This window comes from Callospermophilus lateralis, chromosome 6, assembly GCF_048772815.1.
Source record: "Callospermophilus lateralis isolate mCalLat2 chromosome 6, mCalLat2.hap1, whole genome shotgun sequence".
NCBI classification, from domain to species: Eukaryota; Metazoa; Chordata; class Mammalia; order Rodentia; family Sciuridae; genus Callospermophilus; species Callospermophilus lateralis.
Window position 1 is genome coordinate 90,021,039 of NC_135310.1, and position 22,336 is coordinate 90,043,374.

Below are 22,336 nucleotides of genomic sequence, written 5' to 3' on the forward strand. Positions count from 1 at the left end.
TCCATTCCCACCCCACCCCCCAAAATGAATGTCCGTTAATTCCAGCATCTCCTTACTTTGGCATCTTGTCAAAAACCAGCTGACCATATATAAGAAGTCTAAATTCTTTAATCTCTTTTATTGATCTATATATCCATCTTTACACTAGCCCAATGGTGCCTTGATTATTATATCTATAATAAGCAAAGCCCAGACAGTCCATATCAGGATTCACAAAATCATATGCCTTAAAGTCATAGAATTAAGTAAGTCTGTTGTGTAAGCAATATAACTTTTATTTGTATTGAAATCTAAGGACTAAAATTTCAATCTGGTTTATTTTTCTCATGGTTCCCACCTGGTTTATTTTGGAGGATGTCTTTTTATACACACACCTTGCATATTAAATACAGAGGAGCATTCCTCATTTTCAAAATACCATGACCTCCCCACTTTCTTGAAATTCATGGCCCACTGGTCTCCTACGTTAAAGAGAGGAATCTGTCTATGGCAGCACAAGCTGGAAACAGTAGTGATTGACACAGCCTCATCAGCAATGCTGTGATGGCGAATGGTAGGGGGCGGTGGCTAACGGGGGCCAGCACTTCTGAAAGCAACGTAGACACTCCATGCCACTGTTGCTGAATGAAATGTTAGCATGGTTTGCCAGATTTTCAGAGGCTAGGAATCTTTTTTTTTCCTTTTGTCAAATTTTTTTATTTGTTATGATTAATTATACCTGACAGTAGAATGCATTTTGACACATACACATAAATGGAGTATAATTTCTCATTTGTCTGGTTGTATATGCTGTAGTTACACAGGTCATGTAATCATATATGAACATGGGGTAATAATGTCTGATTCATTCTATTATCCTTCTTACCCCCATGTTCCCTCTCCTCCCTTCACTCCCCTCTATCTGGTCCAAATTACTTCTATTCTTCACCCCCACCTTATTGTGAATTAGCATCCGCATACCAGAGAAAACATTTGGTTCTTTGGGATTGGCTTATTTTGCTTAGCATAATATAGAGGCTAGAAATCTTTGGATTTGACTGCATCTCAATTTAAAACACAAAATTCCTGTGCAGGCCAAACCATACTTTCCCAGGGCCAAATGTAGTTGCATGCTCCAGCTTGCTAACTCTAGTCTACACAGTAAATAAGAGCACAGAAAGTAATTGAGAAATTGACTCCAGTCTAGAGGATAAGTCGCACCGACAAGGTAAGTAAAGAGTAAAATTGATCACCTTTGGAGCTTTTGAAATGGATCTTTTAAAAATGGCAATAATAATGTAAAATAATAATAATAATAATATCAACAGACTTTAAGAATAGTTTTAAATTTATTAAAAAATTGAGAAGCTCCTAGAGAGTTTCCATATCCTTTGTAACCAGTTAGTCCTGTGATCATTAATATGGCACACGTGTGACACTTGATTAACTAAAGCCTGCTCTTCATTCAGATGTCCTGCTGCCCTTTCCTGTTCCAGGCTCATCTAGGATTCCACATTATACTTAGCTTTCTTGCCTCCTTAGAGTCCTCTTGGCTGTGACAGTTTCTCAAATTCTCTGCTTTTGATAGCCTTGACTGTTTTGAGCAATCCTGGTCAATTATATTATAGGATGCACCTCTATTAGACTGTGATTATGGCTTTAGGGGACAAGACCAGAGAGACAAAGTGCCATTTCCATAATGCGTCAAGGACATATACTAGCAATGTTAATTTTGGTGGTCAATTGTTCCATCTTTAGTCATTAGCAGCTGTTTCAATTAATTTGAGTTTGTTTAGAGTTGCTATTTAAAAAAAAAAAAACACTTCTCTACTTAGTGCATTACAAGCTATTCTAGGTTCATTGTTCATATTTCCTATCACACTCCTAGAATCAGCTGTTCTTCAAGAATCCTTGACTCCTTTTGTAATAGAATAGTATTAGAAAATACCACAGAGATAGTGTCATTCTCATCCCCTGATATCCAGGGTGCATACTATCAACATGTTTTATCACTGTGATGTTAACCTTGATCATCTAGCAGAGACGGGACCTATCAGGGTTTTTCACCGTAAGGGCACCCCCATACACACACTCCATAGTCCATACTGCACTGAAGTTCTCGGAAAGAAATTCTTACATGCAGCCCTCACCTAAGGATTAGAGAGTTATGTTCTACTAAGGCAGAGTGGAAGATATCAATATAAATTATTTGGAATTTTATGTGGGAGTTTTGTTCCCTGTTTATTTATCCATTGGTCTATAATCAATGTGGACTCATGGATATTATTTTATACTTTTGGTTGTAATCAAATAGTACTTCATCTTGTTCTAATTCCTTCAGCTTTAGCAAGTGAGAGCTCTGTCGGTTGATTCCTGTATGCCTTTTGCATGCCCCCATTGCTGGGGAGGTTGAATTTTTGCTTTGTTTTTGAGTACTTCCTTACTTTCTAGTTCTAGAAGTTACCCCAGAGTCATCTTGTACATTTTTGGCCCCTAAATTCAGCTACTTCTTCAAGTAGATCCAATTCCTTTAATTGGAGGATGGCATTAGACCACCCTCTGTATGCTAGGGGCACTCAGTGCTGCTGGAGTGCCATTCTTCTAGGCCCTCTTAGCTAACAGAGCAAGGGAGTGTGTGTGTGTGTGTGTGTGTGTGTGTGTGTGTGTGTACACTAACCCACAGAGACACATATATCAGTATGTCTACATGTAACCATCTCTGATTAAACTATGTATATTTCATACTGATGTCTTCAACTGTGTTACCACATGAAACATTCTAGTCTCCTCTTATGAATCTGTTTATTTTTACTCCTACAGTGGGAACTGGACCCCCAAAGTCCACCATCCAAAATGGATCTTTTTTGTTAAGAAAAGCAGGGGAAATACGGTGGAGTGTTCCTGTGGAGGACCTGTGGCCCTTCAGTCCCTTTCTTCCTAAAGGTTTTGGTCTTCCAGAACCCAGTGGTTGACATTCAGACATTGGGCTCAGACCATACTGAGGTCCTCAAGGAAGCCCCAGCAATTCCCCATCAGGTCAGATTTTCTGCAGCTTCCCTCACAACCCCATTTCCCTTGCAGCCCTTACCAGTATAAAAAGCAACTAAGGTTATAATTAGTTGTATCAGTGTTTTGTTTTGTTTTGATTTTTTTTCTCCCAGAATATTGTCTTTGTGAGGCAAAGACCCTCTCTGCCCTGTTCAGAGCCTAGCAGGTGCCGAGCACCTCTAAGTATGTGAGAACCATTTATTGCAAAAATAAAGGAGGCATAGAAGAAATGTTAGACTCAATTTTCTACCCAATGAGATAGGAGAAGGATTGAGAATATAGCAATAAGGACATTTCTGTTTTCTGGAGTTTTTAGCTCCTCAAAATAACTTGATTATGCACCTCAAAAGTTCATGCTTCAGAAATGGCACTGTATGGAAATCAGAATACACCAAAAAGAAAAAAGAAACCAAGACAGCATAAAGTTATGGAAAGGACACCAAATGGAATGAGTAGCATTGAGCTGAGATACAACTAAGAAGAAAATGGATCATGAAAGTATTAGAAAGCAGATGCAAGAAAGAAGAGGGGCAGAAGTTTGTGCCAAAGAAAAATATGGGTATGGCACATCATAAAAATGTTGTTCTGTGTTAGAAAATACCAGATATCTATGGACAATGAAATTAGAAGGGTACTTATTTCTAGGTCATCACTTTGTATTCAGATCTTCCTCCTATTTACAGTAATGTTTCCTTTGTGTCTTTAATTGATTGGGTCCCATTGGATTTGGTGGGTTTTGTGCATGCATGCGCATGCCTGTATGTGTGTATGCCCCACTGAAATTGCTAGTTTTAAAAAACAGGATACAGAGTGCCACATTCTTTATTGTAATTCTACTCCTTGAGGTTGCCTATAGCATTTTAAATTTCAGAAGATCAAGAACTTACTTTCTTTCCCTTTGGAGAAAATAAAACATGATTTCAACTAGTACCGTGTCCTCAAGGAAGCTGCAAGGCATTTGCTTCACTTTTTCTGCTTTCCTCTGAGGGTGCTCTGATGATGGCCTGTATGTGATCTTCTGAAGTGTTCCAGTCCCTGGAGCTGGCTGGTAGCCGGCTCCCCCCGCCTCCCCCACCACCACCCTCCTGCAGCTTTAAACACAAGAGCTGGCTATTGGCAAGAGTCACCAGACATGGAATGCATAGTAGCTACCTGCCTCCCTCCTGTCCTAGAGAAGACAATGTGTTAAACAAGTACCACACATCCTGGAATAGTTTAAAGGGTATTTATCCTAGAGGAGTATGGAGAGAAACCATTTGTCTCTTGTGTGTCCTTGATAATCATTGGGTGTTTGGGAATTACTCTGGTCATGAGAGTGGATGGTTACCATTGTTAATGCAAGCCCTGCCCACTTAATTGGGAGTCGTAGCAGGAAAAGTAAATAACAGAATGTGACTCTGACATTGAATATATATGAAAAGTGCCCCTGGGATTCTGACCTATTTGTAACATTGTAATGCTTCTAAATTTGTGAATTACTTCCCCTTAATATCAGTTGCAACTAATGTTTTGAATTAGGGCTCAAACCATGCGCTTTAAAGTTGTGATGATTGTGTAGCTGCTACATTGTGCTAAGAAAGTAACAAAGCTTTTAAAGGCAGGATATTTTAGTTATGGAAGGGTACTCATACTTTTAATAGTAAGTCATTGTAACATTTTCCTCCCTGTCTGCAGAGAAAGGGACTGCCAAGTTATCCTTAAAGAACATAGATTGAGTGAAAAGCACAGAACAAAAGATAGATCCCAAGGGGGACATGAAGAAGTTCTGTAAATAGCTGTGCTATTTTGCTTTGAAATGTCTGGCACTCTATATAGGATAGTGGTCGTGTGCAGAGGGGCTGTGATGAAGCCATTCCACAGCAAATTTCAGAGCACTTCAGACTGCAGGGGCATCTGGATCTTTTCAAAATTTTCAACTATTTAAATGACATCTTTTTAAAAAATTTAGCAAACCTGCATCCTCTTGCCACATCACTTGCTTTTATACAATTATCACTTCACCTCTGGAAAAAGTAAAACTTGGACAAATGTTAGCTCTGAACTGCTCTCAGAAATCTGGAGAGTGCAAACAAAACGCGTGAAGTGTTGCTTCTTTGATTCACCTCATTACTTAGAACCATAGGTCATTCTGTGTTCTGTGGGCAAAATCCTACATGTTTCATGGCTCTGATTAAAAAAGCCTGCCGCGAAACATGCTTAATTTCTATGACCGTATTTAATTGTCTTCTTCCTAGCCATTCTATAGAAATAGGTTAATCTCTTTAATGGCAGTTTCTCTTTTCTTGAAAAAAACCTTTTTTTTAACCTCCTTTTCTTATCTGTTTCCCTCTTTGCTTATAAGCATGTCTTTTGTACAGCCCATGCATATACTGGTTGGACCCATATTTAAATTACTACATGGTACTTTCTCACTTGTCAAGAATTATTGGGCACTTGCTGTACACAGGGCAAAATTTCATGCCTTCTCAAAAGGACACAGAAATCTGAAATGGGGGTCTGCTCACTAGTTTTCTACAGATTTGAAAATTTACTGCACTGTGCAAAAAAAAAAAAGAGTTTAGGAGACAAAATAAATCATAACCTTTAAGGAAATACTCCTCCCCAAAGAGCTCAGTACTATTTTTAGTGCCTTATAGATATAAAGCCATTCTGTTAATTAAAACATGTATTTATTAGATTATACTTGGCTTCTTTGTATGTTTGGTACGTTTGATATGTAAGATAAATTGAAATGTTTTCATTTTCCATAGCATATGAAGGAACAGGAGCCTGAAAGTAGTGTGAGTTGAGGACAGGAAATTCTATTTTGGTGAAAATATTAGTATATTTTCTATTTTGTTCCCACCTGTGATAACGACTTAGGATGTAAACACATTAAATATTAATATTGATTCAAGAATTAAATTATCAAAACATTACTAGGGGAAATAAAAGATGTAAATAAAGTGGGAGGAAGATTATGTTTGTGGTAGATCAATGTTATTAAGGTGTCATCCTCACTAAATTGATATACAGATTCAGTGCAATCCCTATCAACATTTTGCTGAAATTGACAAGCTGTGAGATTTATTTGGAAAATAAAAGGACCTAGAAAAGTCAAAACCGCTTGCAAAATGAAGGAGAAAATTGCAGGATTAACACTATCTGATTAGAAGACTTAAAATCTACAATAAATCAAGACAATGTGGTATTGGCATTGTGATCACCAAATAGACCATGGATCGGAATAGGGCTTCCAATAAATCTACACTCTTATGCACAACTGGTTTTGGGCAAAGATGCAAAAGCAGTTCAGTTGTTCCAAGACAATTAAATATATTTGGAATAAAGTAAATACAACAAGCATAAAAGGTGTGGAAAAAAATACCTTTAAGCAGCCATTCATACCATATTCAAAAATTAACTGAAAAATGGATCATAAACTATAAAGAAGAGAAAGCCCTGTGACCTTGGATTGGGCTAAGCTATTTTGGATACAACACTGAAAGCATGATCCATAAAGAAAAAATTGAAAATTGGACTTGATTAATATGAAAAACTTCTGTTCTTTATAAAACAATTATAAGAATTAAACATGAGCCACAGACTGAGAGAAAACTATAAATTCTTGCCCATGTTTCATGCAGGCAATGGAAATGGGGTTCCCCTCATAGGCTGGCTGCGAAATAAAAGCTAAGAAAAATAGAATGATGAAAAAGCCACAGGACACAAAATATTTTCAGAAAACAAGAGCAGGACAGGCTAGCAGATCATAGGAATTGAGCTTCTATATTAAAAACCAAAATGGAGCCCCATGCTTGCTTTATTTATATCGGGGGACATCAAAGGTCTTCCATAGAATGTTCTTCACCAGAAAGGGTTATAGGTGGGCCGTCCATTTCCCAATGGGTTATGCCCATCTCCGAAGCAACCAGGAGAGATCTTCCTAGCAGAGAAAGATAAAGGTCATGTGCCTTGAGCAATCTATTGTGCGGGAGAGCCAGGTTAAACCTAAAAACTCCCTGGCTTCTTGCCCAGAGAAGATCCTCATGGGTTTTTCACGGATGGCTCCCCACAATAAATCATATTTCTAGTAAAAGATTTGTATATAGAACATATAAACAACACTGAAAGCTCAATAGTAAGAAAACAACCAATATTTGAAATGGGGGAAAATTCAAACAGACTTTTCACCAAAGAGATACAGGTCGAAATAAGTACAATAAGATATTAAACATCATTAATCATCAGAAAAATGCAAATTAAAACCATGGTTGATAATACTGATACCTATTAGAATTGCTAAAATTGAAGACTTGCCATACCAACTGTTGATGAGGGTATGAAGGAAGTGGAGCTCTCATACACTGCTGATGGGAATGTGAAATGACACACATACTTTGGAAAATGAACTAGCAGTTTGTATAAAGTTAAATATGTGGTGCAGTCCTTCCACTCCTAGGTATTAATATTTAAAAATGAAACCCACATAGACTTGTATACAGATATTCATAGCAGATTGATCTCTATCATACAAAAACTCAAAACAACCTACATGTCCCTCAGCAGGTGGAACAAGCTGCTAACCATCCAATGGAGTACTGTTCTACAACACAAAGGAATGAACAATTGCTACACATTGCAAATGGATGAATCTTCATATTAATGATGCTGAGTGAAAGGAGCCACACTTACACACACACACACATCACATGCTATATAATTACATTCATATAAAATTCTGGAAAATCCAAACATATTGTAGCAAAAAGGAAATCAGTGGTTTCCTGGGGATGGGCCAGGTGGGAAAGGACTGGAAGGATGGATTTAAAAAGGTCACAGAAAGACTTCTGTGGGTACAGGATTTGTTAATTATCTTCACAGTGATATGGTTACAAGGTACGTATATATGTCAAAGTGTGCCAAACTTTACATTTAAAGTGTTCATTTTGTTCTGTATCCACATTTCCGAGGTCCCCAAGGTTATCCACTTGTTTGGAGATTTACTAGGACTCCCAGCACTCGGTGAATAATTGTACTCATGACTAACATTTACTGTAAGCAACACAGTAAGAATACAAAGTGGATTAGGAAGAATAAAGACATGGGGCAGAATCTGTAGGATGCTGTGTACAGGCTTCCTCTGTTCTCCCCTCCCTTGAGCGAGCAGGCAGAGTACACATTCCCTCCAGCAGCAGAAACCTAGCTACAGATGTGCAGTGTGTATGCCCAGGGAAACCAGTTTAAAACTTCAGAGTTCATCGGTTTTACTGAGAGCTGGTCATGTAGCTACTCCTTGCCTACCAAAATTTTTGATTTTAAAGAATAAGTGGGTGTTTAATACCCCAAATAGGCAAAATAGCCTTCGCAGCGTAGGACATGTTTCACAGGCAAGTTCCCTAGCTAAGGGCCAGCCTTGCAAATGGTCCTTTAAAAAAATGACAGTCTTGGGCCTCTTCACTCTTTTTTTTTTTTTTTCCCCAGTCTGTACCTCAGTAAAGCTTTTTTTTTTTTTTTTTTTCTAATTATAAAATTTAGAATTTGCACAAAGCAGTTGTGATCAATTGATTGAAAAAGTGATAGAAATATAAAAATAGTAGTTTCAGATTTGAGGGAGACCAGTGCAATGAGACTTTTCCTTACCTGGAATGGCTTCAGGCCCTTAAAATCTCCTACTGGAATAAGGTAGGACATTAAGCTTAAGTGAAATTGGGGGTGCTTAGCTAGTGGGAGCTTCTAATTACTTTCTAATAGCATGACTTCTGTTCCACTTGTGCTTGAAAATCTTTCCCAGCATATCACGGTTCTTCATTTCATTAAAAATTTGATAATCGGTATTTTAACCCTGGGTTACCCAATCGTGGTGACCCAGTTCAATTTTATAGCAAATAAAAGAGAAAGCGCTGGTGTCAACATTTTAATTACCTCAACAGCAGGAGTTGTTTTTTGATGGCCATGGGCTCCAGCATGCAATGCATCTGCCCAAGGAAGAGTGCTAATTTGCATTCCAGTGCTGTGTGGGCTAGCAGAAGACAGCAATGCAGATGGTTTTCCTTGGAAATGCTGCCTGAAATTGACAAGCTTTACGAACATTTCCCCTTAAAGAAGTACGGCCAATAATTTTCAGATGAGGGTGTGTTAACTGGTATTCCACCATGCATAACCATGTGGCAGGAAGAGTACCAAACACTTCAACACCTGTGTGAGGCATTTATCTTCTCTACTGTGGCCTGACTGCCTTGAAAGGCAGGTAATTTTTTTTCTTTTTTAAGGGTGTGTGTTTCTTTTTGTCACTGTGTAGGATGCCTACTGTCCTGGGTCTGGATCCCATTATTACTGTCCCAGCCAAGATGTCTGTGTATATACAGCTGTAAATTAAAAGAAAGGACATTCCCATGGCTCCTCTGAGAGCAAGTTTTGCTCTTACTGAGTCATGAAGTTCCCTGAAGGGGAAGTAAACCTTCTCCCTTCAGAAGATATGAAGTATTGTGTGAAAGATTCAACTTTGAAACAAATGGAAAATATTCAATAGCCTCAACTTAGCTTCAAATAAGTGATTCAGGTATTGACACCTGCTTTCTATTAAGGCTTGAGCTTTAAACCAGCTGCATTTATACTAGTAGATGCTGAGGACACTTAGTAGCCAAACCATAATGAATTAGGCTAGCGTATGTACCCACGGAAGGCTTCTGTTTAGAAACCTTCATCTTTTGAAATCTGTACCACCAATCCCTCCGATTTCTTCTGTGTGGGTCATGTTCCTTTCCTTGCTTCTTTTCCCTAACAAAACTTAAAACACATCTCTTTTTCCCTTTTGTAGATGCGAACCACACGTAAGGTTTCTGTCTGGCCAGTGGGCCTGGTTGGTGGTCGACGCTATGAACGTCCATTGGTGGAAAATGGAAAAGTCGTTGGTTGGTACACCGGCTGGAGAGCAGACAGGCCTTTTGCCATCGACATGGCAGGTGAGGAGTGTGATGGTAACATTTGTTCCTGCCTAATTGCCCTTAGGATGCTTCCATTTACAACAGGCTCCATGAAAAGGAGGCTTTAAAAGCCCAATTTGGATAAAATCCTAGATCGTAACATATTCAACAGGTAAAATATTTAAACATTCAAGATAGGCTTTTTGGTTAGTCCATGTGGAAATTGATTTTGGAAGTGATCAGAAAATGCTTATTCCTTTCCATTTTGCTCCTCTCAGACCCTTTATCTAACAAACATTTACAAGCCAGGTATTGGGTTGAGCATTGGGGTTTGGCAGTGAGAATCAGACCTGGCCCCTGTAAGCTGGAATCTTTTGGTGCCACTCTCAAGAAGACTGATTAGAAACACATACCAATTTTATTGATACCTTTAGTAATAACTTAAAATTGACAAGTCGTTTTAATGCTTATTGATAAAATTGATGCCTTATTGATACATTCATTAAGTAGCTAAAATATAAGATGGATTACTAGTTTTTTAAGCATTTCTTAGCTTTGAGTATAACTTTTTTTTAAAGAGAGAGAGAGAATTTTTTAATATTTTTATTTTCGGGGGACACAACGCCTTTATTTTATTTTTATGTGGTGCTGAGGATCGAACCCAGCGCCTCACGCATGCCAGGCGAACGCACTACTGCTTGAGCCACATCCCCATCCCCATCCCTTGAGTATAACTTTTATATTTTCATCCCAACCAATCAACTGAATTGAATCAGACCTTTAGTAGACCACAAGTTTTAAAATGCTATTTTATCATAAAGTGACTCATTTTCTAGAGGTTATATAAAATGATGTCTGTGATTATTGTGGAAGGTTGTAGTTTGGAATATGAGGCAGAGAGTTGGGGAAAAAAATCTGACATCCGTAACCTGGAAGATGAAGGCAGAAAGTCTTCAAAAATTGATCTCATCCATCACCAGGGCTGCCTGTGTGTCAGCCTGTGCTTGCCCCAAACTTTGTGTATATTTCCCAACCACAGTCAAAATCTCTGTGCTCAGAATTTTGATTGATGAAGGCTGCGCTGTGAACTGGATTCACCACTTTTATTCTGATGATACTATAAATGGAAGGGAGCAAGAGTTGAAGAATGCGAGGAGTAAGTTGGGGGCCAAGCTCTCGTGAATGGCTGGGTGGTGGATCTGCCACACAGCATCATGAGAGAGGACGAATTAGGATATCTTTACTTGGCATTTAACAGACATTTCCAGAGCACCTGTTTTTTGGGGAGTGTATATTGTGGTCTTTGATCCCCAGGGCAGTCTACATCTCTTGCTCTTACCTGGTCACCCTCTGCCATGTCCTTCATGCCCTGACCTCTTCATCCCTCTCACAACCAAAGCCATACCCTTGGTTTTCATATAGCCCCACAGCTAGACTGGCTTCTCAGCCAAAACATTTAGTTGGAGGCAGATGGAGCAGCCCATGAGTCATATTTGGAAGGTCTGATGACTCTCAAAAGAGGCCTTTCCAGTCTAGTCTGAGTCTATGGTTCTTAAAATATAAGGCTGATCATAATGTGTCTTTTGAAAATTGAGTCTCTGGCTTGACTGCAGATAGCCTTGAGAAGAAAATTTAGAGAACATTAGAGTAAGTCTTTCTACTTCCCTGGGATTTAGTGTCCTGTGTGAAATAAGGAAATGGCATGAAATGACCACCAAGGTCTGCTAATAGATCCTTCCTCTTGCTAGTTTCCCACCTTGGGAAGAGCAAAGACAATCCAATATAAAGGAGCCAGTGGACAGATCTTTGGTCCTAATATATCCCAAAGCCGCCACAACCGCTCCCCCTCCTCCCCCTCCTCCCTCTCCCTCCTCCTCCTCCTCTTTCTATTTTTATTGTAATCATTAACACATATTACTTTGCTGTTTGAGATGGGATCTTACTACGTTTCCTGGCTGGTCTTGAACTTGTTGGATCAAGTGATCCTTCCACTCTCAGCCTCCTGAGTATCTGGGATTACAGATATGCACTACCACACTCAGCTTGCACATATTAATTTTGCAAATTAGTGGAATTCGTTGTGATATTTTCACCCACGCATGCATTGTGTATTGATTATGTCCAGTCACTTGTATTCTATGCTTAACTCCCTCCCTGCTCCCTTCTTTCCCCCTTGCACTATCCCTAATAATCCCTCTTCTACATTCAGGTCATCTTTTCTTCATTTCTTTTTAATTTTCACGTATGAAATGTATGATACTTGTCTTTATGTGCCTGGCTTATTTTGCTTAACATGATGTCCTCTAGTTCCATACATTTTCCTGCAAATGACAGGATTTCATTCTTCTTTACGAATAATACTCTATTGTGTATATATACCATATTTTCTTTATCCATTCCACTATTGATAGAGACCTCAGTTGATTCCATATCTTAGCTATTGTGAATAGTGCCCCCAAAACATGGGTATGTATGTAGGTATCTCTTTTATATGCTGACTTCATTTCCTTTGAATATGTAATCAGGGTTGGGATAGCTGGATCATATGGTGGATGTATTTTTAGTTTTTAAGGAATTTTGATACTGTTTTCTGTAGTGGTTGAACTAATTTACATTCCCGCCAACAGTGTCTAAGTGTTTCTTTTTTCAACATCCTCACCAACATTTGTTATTTTTATGTTAGTTAGCTGTTCTAACTGTGGTGAGATGGTATCTTGTGGTTTTTATTTGCATTTCTTTGATAGCTAAAGTGTTTTTTTCACATATTTATTGGTCCTTTATAGTTTCTCTTTTGAGAAGTATTTGTTTAGATCATTTGGCCATTTTTAATTGGATTACTTGTTTTTTGTTGTTGTAAAGTGTGAATTATTTATGTATTATGGATATTAACCCTCTGTCAGATGAATAGCTAGCAAACATTTTCTCCCATTCTGTAGGTACACTCTTCACTCTATTGATTGTTTCCTTTGCTGTGCAGAAGCTTTTTAGTTTTATGTAATCCCATTTGTCAATTTTTGCTTTTGCTTCCTATCAGTCTTATTCAGGAACTCATTGCCTGTACCAATATCTTGAAGTGTTTCTCTTATATTTCCTCTAGTAGTTTCAGAGTTTCATGTCTTGCATTAAAGTCTTTGGCCCACATTGAATTGATTTTTTGTGCAGGGTGAGGGATGGGGTCAAGTTTCTGTCTTGTATATGTGGGAAGTTTTCCTAGTACTATTTGTTAAAGAGGTTTGTTATCCATTGTATGTTTTGACACCTTGGTCAGCTGAAGTTGTGTGGATTTATTTATGGGCTCTCTATTCTGTTCCATTGGTCTATGGGTCTATTTTTACTCCAATATCATCATGGTTTTATGACTGTGGGTTTATAATATGTCCTAAAATCAGATATTGTGATGCCTCTAGCTTTCACTTTTTGCTCAAGTTTGCTTTAGCTTTTCAAGGTCTTTTGCATTTCAATATGAATTTTAGGATTTTTTCCCCCTAGTTTTATGAAGAACATTACCAGTGTTTTGTTGGAGTACACTGAATCTGTAGATTGCTTTGGGTACTATGGACATTTAATCAGTATTCTTCTAAACCATGAACTTGTGAGGTCTTTCCATCTTTCAGTGTCCTCCTTAATTTATTTCTTTGGCATATCATAATTTTCATTGTTTTTTTTTTACTGTTTAAATTAAGTTTATCCCTGCCTATGGGGTGTTTTGTTGTTTTGTTTTATTTCTGTGACTATTGTGAATGAGATTTCTTCATAATTTTGTAGCAAATTTATTATTGGTGTATAGAAAAGCTATTTATTTTGTATGTTCATTTTATATCCCATTACTTAACTGAATTCCTTTACCAGTCCTAATAGTCTTTTGGTGGGTCTTTAAGTTTTCCTATGTATAGAGTCATATCATCTGCAAAGATAATTCAACTTCTTTCCTGTTTGTGTGCCTTTTATTTCCTAATTGCTTTAGCTAAAATTTCTAGCAATATATTGAATAAGTGTAGTAAGATTGGGCACCCTTATTTTGTTATTGATCTTAGAGGAAATGCTTTTACTTTTTTCTCATTCAGTATGATGTTGACTATGGGTTATACAACCTTTATTATGTCGAAGTATAGTCCTTCTTTAGTACCTAAATTACTCAGGGCTTTTATTATGAAGGGATATTGAATTTTATCCAATGTCTTTTTTTTCTCCATCTACAATATGACATTTATTCTCTGTGTATCTCATATATTTATTGATTTGTATGTGTCAAACCATCCTTGCATCCCTGGAATGAAACCAATTTGATAATGGCCTATCTTGTTGATGTGCTGTTGAATTCTATTTGCTAATATTTTATCTAGGATCTTTTTAATATATTTTTTATTTTTTTTAGTCATAGATGAATACAGTATCTTTATTTTATTTATTTTCATGTGGTACTGAGGATTGAGGCCAGTGCCTCACATGTACAAGGCAAGTGCTCCACCACTGAGCCACAACCCCAGCTCCTTATTGAGGATCTTTGCAATTGTGTTCATTGGGGATATTGGTCTATACTTTTATTTTTATTGTGTCCTTGTGAGGTTTTGTAACAGGCTGATGTTGGCCATAACCACTGTTTTTTGTTTTGAGACAGGGTCTTGCCAAGTTGCTAAGGTTGGTCTGAACTTACAGTCCTCCTGCCTCAGCCTCCTTAGTCACTAGGATTGAAGGCATGTGCCACTGTGCCTGGCCCAAGCCTTGTTTTAACACAAACCCAACACAGTTCTCCTTACACATGGAACATTGGCCCTAGGAGCAGAGTGCAATTGGGTTTGGTAGATGATGGATGGATACACTACTCTGCCAACTCAGTGAGAACCTGGGATTTTCTACTAGTAGACTCTAGAACAGCTCAGGTATCTGACAGCTGGCTAAAAGTGAAGCAGTCCATACAAAAATTTTAGTTCCACTTTGAGGGCAAGGAATTACTTTCAAGTGATAGACTCATTTTGACCACTTCTAAGAAAATGTCAGAAAGAACCATTGCTTGAAAGAACTAAACTTGAAGTGATTTTCAGCCTAGTCCGAAGGTGTAGATTTTTTAAAATTTTGGAACTTAATGACGAGATACTCATTTTGGATTCTCCAAGTTATTAACTCTAGGAGGCAGCAGGCAGGGCACTGTGCTCCATGAATGACTGTAGATACTGTTCCCTGTCAAGTTCCTGGCACACAGTAGGCACTCCATTTCAGTAAAACCAGCTGGGTGTACTGCAATTCTGGCACAAATCTCCTGAAGTTAGTAGAAACTCCACAAGTTAGAGGACACAGATGCCGGCCACACTCGAGGGGTACCCAGGCCACCAGCATTTCTGAACAACTGATTATAAAGTTCCCATAGTTCCCTCAAGTTTGATAATTTGATAGAAAGACTCGCCAGACTCAGAAAGGCGCTGCACTTACAATGGTAAGTGGTATTCTAAAGGACCCAAATTAGAACTAGCCAGATCAAGAGGGCTAGTGGGGAGAGAGTAAGAGCACACCTTTCCTCTTAGAATTACCCTCCCAGCACACACAAATGTGTTTGCAAACCAGGAAACTCCAATTGACTTCCCTGTCCAGAGTTTTTATTGAAGCTTCATTTTGTATAATGATCAATTAAGTCACTGACTTTATGATTGACTTTATGATTGAACTCAGTCTCCAGGTTTTCTCAGAGGTTTCCTGGTCCAAAGTCCCAATCTTCTTGAAGCCAGGGGTGCTTAACCACTGAGCCACATCCCCAGCTCTTTTATTTTTTATTTTGAGACTTGTGTAGGGCCTCACTCAGTTGCTGAGGCTGGCTTTGTACTTGCAATCCTATTTCAGCCTCCTGAGCTGCTGGGATTCCAGGCTTACTCCACTGCACCTGGCCCAAAGTCCCAGACCTTTTTTGGGGGGGTGCGGGCGGGTACCAAGGATTGACCTCAGGGGCACTCAACCACTGAGCCACATCCCCAGCTCTATTTTGTGTTTTATTTAGAGACAGGGTCTCACTGAATTGCTTAGTGCCTCACCATTGCTGAGGCTGGCTTTGAACTCATGATCCTTCTGTCTCAACCTCCTGAGCTGCTGGTATTACAGGCCTGGCCCCAAATCTGGACCTTCTAATTCTATGTTTGTTCTTTCTGGGGACCAGCTGCCAACCTAAAGCTACTTAGGGGCCCACCCTGAGTTACCTCCTTAACATAACAAAAGTGTTCCTGTTATTGAGGACATTTCAAGGGTTTTTAAAGTTGCTTGCCAGGAATTCTGCCCAAAGATCAGTTAGTTAGTTTATTTATTTGTTTATTTGTTTGTTTGTTTTGTTATAACATAGGCTCAGCAAAGGGTAACTTCCACATCTGCATCTCTGTTGTACTGTTTTCATCTACAAAAGCAAAGGGACATTATATGATGTCACCAGATCACTTTCAGTTCTGTGGATTATTATTTTTGTGTGTGTGACTGGTAAAAATGAGATGTGATCAAAAAGTGATAAAACTATTTCTCCTGTGTGGCTTTCTGAGGAGGAAGAGATATCTAGAAGGCCTCTTAGCTCTCTGTCCTGGAGTCCTTGGACATGTGCTGTTATGCTCGAATTTGGGACCCGCAAAGACCACCAGAGACCCAAGATCGACGACGTAAGCAGCAAAGAGGTGTTTACTGCGAGCTAGCTCTCGGTCCTCCACGCACACACACAGCAACTGGTGACGCTGAGAGGCCCCGAGCTCAGGGTTTGCAGCATTTTTATACATTCTTTGGAGAGGGCAGGGACTTCACATACATCATAGCCTCTTTTAGCAAATCATCACACACTGCAGGAAAATCAAATAACAACTCTAAAACATGATTAGCACATTCACTGGCGGGAACAACTTGGGTAGGAGTGATTTGTCAGTACAAAAGGGGTATTCATTTGAACTGATTGGTTTAAGCCAAGAGGGGTGTACGTGCTGAACTACATGGTTTCCCAACTTGTTATCAACCACCATAAACTACCGGGAGGGTCATCTGGCATCCCAGGTATTTCCCTGTCTCATGCTGATTGGTGGCTGCTAGGGGGCTGCTATGGATCCCCACCTAGCCTGACTGAGTCAGGGACACCTGGTGTAGCAGATCTCTCCTGTTATTTGTAGATAAACAACTTAGCAGGATGGGAATGTGCTTAGGAGTGCTCTGTGGGTTTTTCCAAGGACTAAGGTCATGTCCCTTCCTTGGACAGGCTTTGCTCTGAGGTAGAGGCTGGTTTTTCAGTGTGTGTCCCAGCTCTGAGAATGGAAGAGGTCACCCAGGAATGCTCACCTGGACTTCCTGGGGTTGCCTCTGTAGGAAGAGTCACTTACAGTGACTGCAGGGGAGGAACCAGGGAAGGAAACATGGCCGAGCAAGGAGGTGTTGGGATGGATGTGGGACCACAGTAGCTGGGGAGAAGAGGTGGGTGAATCACAAATCCACCTGTTAGATGTCTCATGAGATGGAAGAGGAAGATCTTTGGAGAATGTGGAATTGGGAGAGACAGAAGCACATACTTGGCATCTCTGGGATGGTGGTGGCAAGACTATTCCCTGGGATAAGAGAGGATATGAGAGAAGAAAGGATCTAAATTCAAGAGGAGTAAAAGGTCAGCAAAACTGTCAGAGAAAAGTCATTTCCACTAGAGCAAGAGGGAGAAGCTTGATCTGTGAAAGGGTAGAGAAGGTTCCATTTTGGTGGGACAGAGATTACAGAGGGTGCTGTGGAAATTGAGGTTAGAAGGCCTATGGGGGGACTGTGGTGGAGAGAAGCTAGGTGGGTGACTCCAGGGTCCCTTCATCTTGAAGGGTGTGTGATTTTTGGCGAGTTCTAAGGGTCGAGTCTGGTGTAAGGATCTACCCTGCTCCTACTCCTATTCCTGTTGAGGCTTAGCTTTTCCTACCATTTGACTCATCAGCATCTTTCCAGCTGTCTGTAGTTTTTCCTCTCTGGAGATTTAAAAGGCCCAAGAGCTTTGGGGGAAGTCAGTGGGTGGAAGGTGCTGGGCTGGGAGTGCCCAAGGAGACTAAGAGGTAGGAGGGCCAGAGACAACTGCCCCGGGGAATGTGGCAGCACTGAGAAGAGGTAAGAGCAGGAGACAGAGAGGATGAGGTTTTTGTTTTTCTTTAGTAATGGGGGAGACAAATGATGCTTTAAGAGAGAAAAGTGACCCAAGTCCCAAACAAGAGGAAACATGGGGGATCAGAGCCTTCGATGGATAATTTCACCTGGGCAGAATCACCTGTTACTCCTGGATTACGGGTGAGAGCAGTAAGGAAACCAAGAAGTGGGCAGTTGTGGGGAGTCAACCCTCTTCCTGATGTAAACAGACAGGGAGAAGTGACATCCCCAATTCCACACAGCACAGGACTGCATTGACCCTGTGGGGAATTTACAGTCCCTGTCCCTGTACTTAGCAGAAAGGAAACAGACTATTAAGGTCATAGCACTGACTATACCATGAGGTAGCAAATGAGGTACAAATGGAATGTCTGGGGTTTACATTTAAGAGAACACAACTGCCATGGGGCAGGTTCAGGAGAAGGGGGTAGCAGAGGTCATACTTGAGAGGCACCTAGAAATTTTTCAAGTAGGACTAACACATTAGAATTGTATTTAAAAAAAAAAATGTGGGCAGGTACAGAATAAAGGCGGGGATGTCCAGAGGCTCCACAGCCATCTGGGGAGGGGTCGTTGAGGCCAGGATAGGGAGGTGGGAGGTGAGAGAAGGCCTTAAATACCACAGCTCTTAGGAACATAAAATTTTAACAAGCCATTTCAGATTATACTCATAAATCAGCAGACATTTAGATTTTTTAACGCCCTTTTTGTTGTATGATATGATGATAACTGATGTGTTAAATTTAAGTTTGGTTTAGTTTTAATTGGTGTAATTTGTATTATCCTTTGAATGTAATTTACAGGCAGAAAAAATATAGTCATCTTGGATAATTAGAACAGTCTATTAATCAGAACACCAGTTATGCAAAAAAAAAAAAAAAGAGTCTGTATGGCGGCAGGGGTGGGGGGGGTGTCACAAAACCCTACTACTCTGGGTGCATTGGGGTCCTTTTCTTGGTGGAGAACTTGGAGTATGCAGGGACTGGAGATGAGGAGGAAGATGGCGATAGTATCTGCTATGTTCTTCCTTGTTCTCTGGTGTCCCCACTGTACCTCAAAGCAGAAAGAAGAGGAATCTTTCATGAATTTCTCAGCTGCCCCTTACTTATAGCTTTTCAGAGACTGCAATGCTCTGGACTAGACAGCTCTACCTCTCTGTCACTGCCAGAGACTGGCGGGGGCCACCACCACCCAGATTTGCAGCCTTGGGGCTTCCAATCCCTTCAGTACATCCTGACCTCCCCCCCTCCTCGCCCCAGATACTATGGGGAAAGCTAGATGGCTTTCCTCAACTCAGCCCTAGGCAGCCACCTTCCCAGGGAAGCCTTTGCTGACATCCCAGATTGACAGCCCCACCCCCCTCAGGACTTGCCATATCTATATGCTCCTGTGCTTATGAGCCATAGTGCTTGCCACAGTGGCATGATGTCTGTGTCATTGTTGAAACTCCCCCACACACACTGGGATGCAGCCTCCATGTGGGCAGAAGCCATGACCCACCTTGTGCACGCTGTGCCTGTTCCAGCAGGGACCCCAAACCCAGCCTCAGAAGGTTCTGAGCATTGCCCTGTTCTGGAGTACATTCCCAGGCAAAGCTTTTGAAAGGCTATTGCAAATGGTGACTGTGTGTGGAGAGGGCCAGGGCCGACGGATAATTCCATGAAGGTCACTGATGCTCTCCTGTGGGTTCTCTGCAAGGATGTAGAAATAATAGTGATACAGGGCTCCTTTGTCTTGATACTTGTCAACAAGAAATTTTGTCTGGGTTAATTTGGCAAACGCTTTCTTGACAGATAATTCTGTGATAAGCTGAAAGCCAACTTGGATCAGAAGGCCATCTAAGCCCAAGAAGCAGAGTCAAAACTAATGATGTTTACTTTGCGTCATGAATATAAACACTTCAAGAAAATGAAGTGACCTTTTTGTTCTTTTGGAGCCATTTGTAATTTAAGCCTGCTGTTTTCCATGCATGAATGTTCCATATAAGAAAAATTAAGTTATTGAGTGTTTTCAATAGAGTGACTTGATATATCATAGGGTGCCTTTTAATATACCATAATAGGGAACCAACTTGGGACTTCACCTTTAGCTGCCAGAGGTGATAATCCTGTCCTGACAACTTGCAGAGCCACAAGGATGGTGGTGTGATGTACTGGCCATAGGAAGCCTGTTGCTCATTTCGTATCCATTTGCAGAATGAGGGACCTTCTAAGGAATTGAAGGCAAGGTACACATCTAATATGTCACAGGTTCTGTGGTCACTGCTGTGTTGAATGGAGGTAAGGAGCACCTGTTCATCTTGGTGCTTATAATCAGAGAATTTTTGCTAGTATGGCTGGTGAGGGAGGAGAGCAAGGCAGAGGTAGAGTGGACAGGATCCATTGAGCCCCTCCACCTTTTGTTCATGTGTGTGGGGGGGGGTGCTGGGAATCAAGCCCAGGGCTTGCTGGGCAAGTGACCTACCAATGAACTATACCACTAGCCTTCCACAGAGCCCTTTAGTAGTTGCTGGGAAAACATATAAAAACGGTTCCAGGATACCATCCTCCTGCAATCCTAGTTGTTCTGTTTATGTGTTGGAATTCCCTTCAAGGCATCAATGAATAAACCATTCATTCAAGACTAAGAATTTTGAAAACCTGAAGTTTTCTTTGTATCACAGAAGTCTAGTAAATACATTTTGCTTGCTGAGTGTTTACCAGACATTTGTAGGCACTTTTGTTCTTTCTCATTTAATTCTCACAAAACTCTGTCGGAGATTGCTAGATTTATTACCTTTAACTGTAAGGAGCCTGAGGTCTAGTGGTGCTAGTAGCTTGTCTGAGGTAGCACAGGGAGAAAGTGATTAACAGCAATGGGCCACTTGGCTTGGCTTTGAATCTCAACTCACCCCCACCTCCAGTCAAAGGACCACATTGTTAATCTGAGCCTCTGTTTCTTCATCTACAGAATAGGGGAAATGAAATAAAATATTACAAAGCACCGACTGCAACATTATAGATATTCAATGAGTGCTTCGTCTTAATCAAGAAATGAGACCAGACTGTGATTTTGAACTCAATCAATTTAAATATTTTTTTTAGTTGTAGTTGGACACAATACCTTTATTTTATTTATTTGTTTTTATGGGGTTGTTGAGGATTGAACCCATCACCTTGCATGTGCTAGGCGAACACTACCGCTGAGCCTCTACCACTGTGCCACAGCCACAGCCCTCAAATGATTTTAGATGGACAGCTTAAAGTTGTGTTTGATTACTCCAGAGGCCAGCACAGGCAGGGAATTGTGGGGTAAGAGGATCACTACCTTCACAAACAAAAGCACTGAGCTTTCAAAAGAAAAGACCACTTGTAACATTCAGATTCGCAAGGTATTTGGTAACAGCAGGCGTCCCATGTGTCCCTGTGAGTGAGGAAGCCTGTGTGGAGCACACGCACGTATTCATTGTACAAATTACTAGTGACATGTGAGGAAGGATTTAAAAGAATGATTCTCATTTTCTGATCAAGTCACAAAAGGGAAGAAATGTTTTTTCTCCAACCTGACTTTCCTGAGAGCATCAGCAGATACACTTTTCAACTTGAATTTGTTATACAGAGGTAGACAGTTTATTCGAGTAAATAGGATTAAGGGCTGTGTCTCTGCACAGGTAACCTGGGGGCTGGCACACATGCCAATTCCTTGGCCCATGAATTCTGACTGTCATACCTCTCTGCACTGGCTTCCGAAGTTAACGTTACCCCAAGTTCTTCAGGGCTACCTGATAAGCCAAGATTACCCCAATCGCAATCTGCGCTTCAGTCTCCACCTCATCCACTGTTGCCAACTGCAGGGGCAGCCCCCATTACCCTTAGCTGATGGTCCTAAGATCAGTAAGAGTGACACATGCTGCCATCCAGCTCAGAATATAGAATGTTACTTTGTCTCCCATGTTCGCCTGCCTAATTTCTAGTCTCCCTTCACATGGCATCAGTGATGCAGGAGTCTCTTTCTCTGGAAACTCTTTCCTGATTTTCTGTCCTGTTTAGATGCCCCTCCCTCTTGTTCCCCTCAAAACCCTGCCCTTGTGCATATGACCACGAGGTGGCGCTCATGTTGCTGTCCTCTGGGCCCTGCCGTCTGGCCGGCTGGTGACTGCCTCTAGGAGAAAGCGCCTGACTCTTCTGGTGTCTCTGGGCAGGCGATGTCCCTGACAGTGGTAGCTTGAATCATATTTGCCGAATTCATTGATTTTAACTTGCTTTTCTTTTATAGCTTAAAGATTATCAAAATGAAAAATATATACC

At 40.5% G+C, this 22,336-nt stretch overlaps 1 protein-coding gene across 1 annotated transcript in view; it reads left to right on the forward strand.

The window, feature by feature from the left end:
• B3gat2 (beta-1,3-glucuronyltransferase 2) overlaps positions 1-22,336 on the forward strand; it is a 63,783-nt gene that overhangs the window by 24,209 nt on the left and 17,238 nt on the right. Inside the window, exon 2 of the mRNA XM_076858514.1 lies at positions 9,827-9,971. Within this exon, the coding sequence (XP_076714629.1) occupies positions 9,827-9,971 (145 nt within the window). The remainder of the gene's footprint in view (positions 1-9,826; positions 9,972-22,336) is intronic.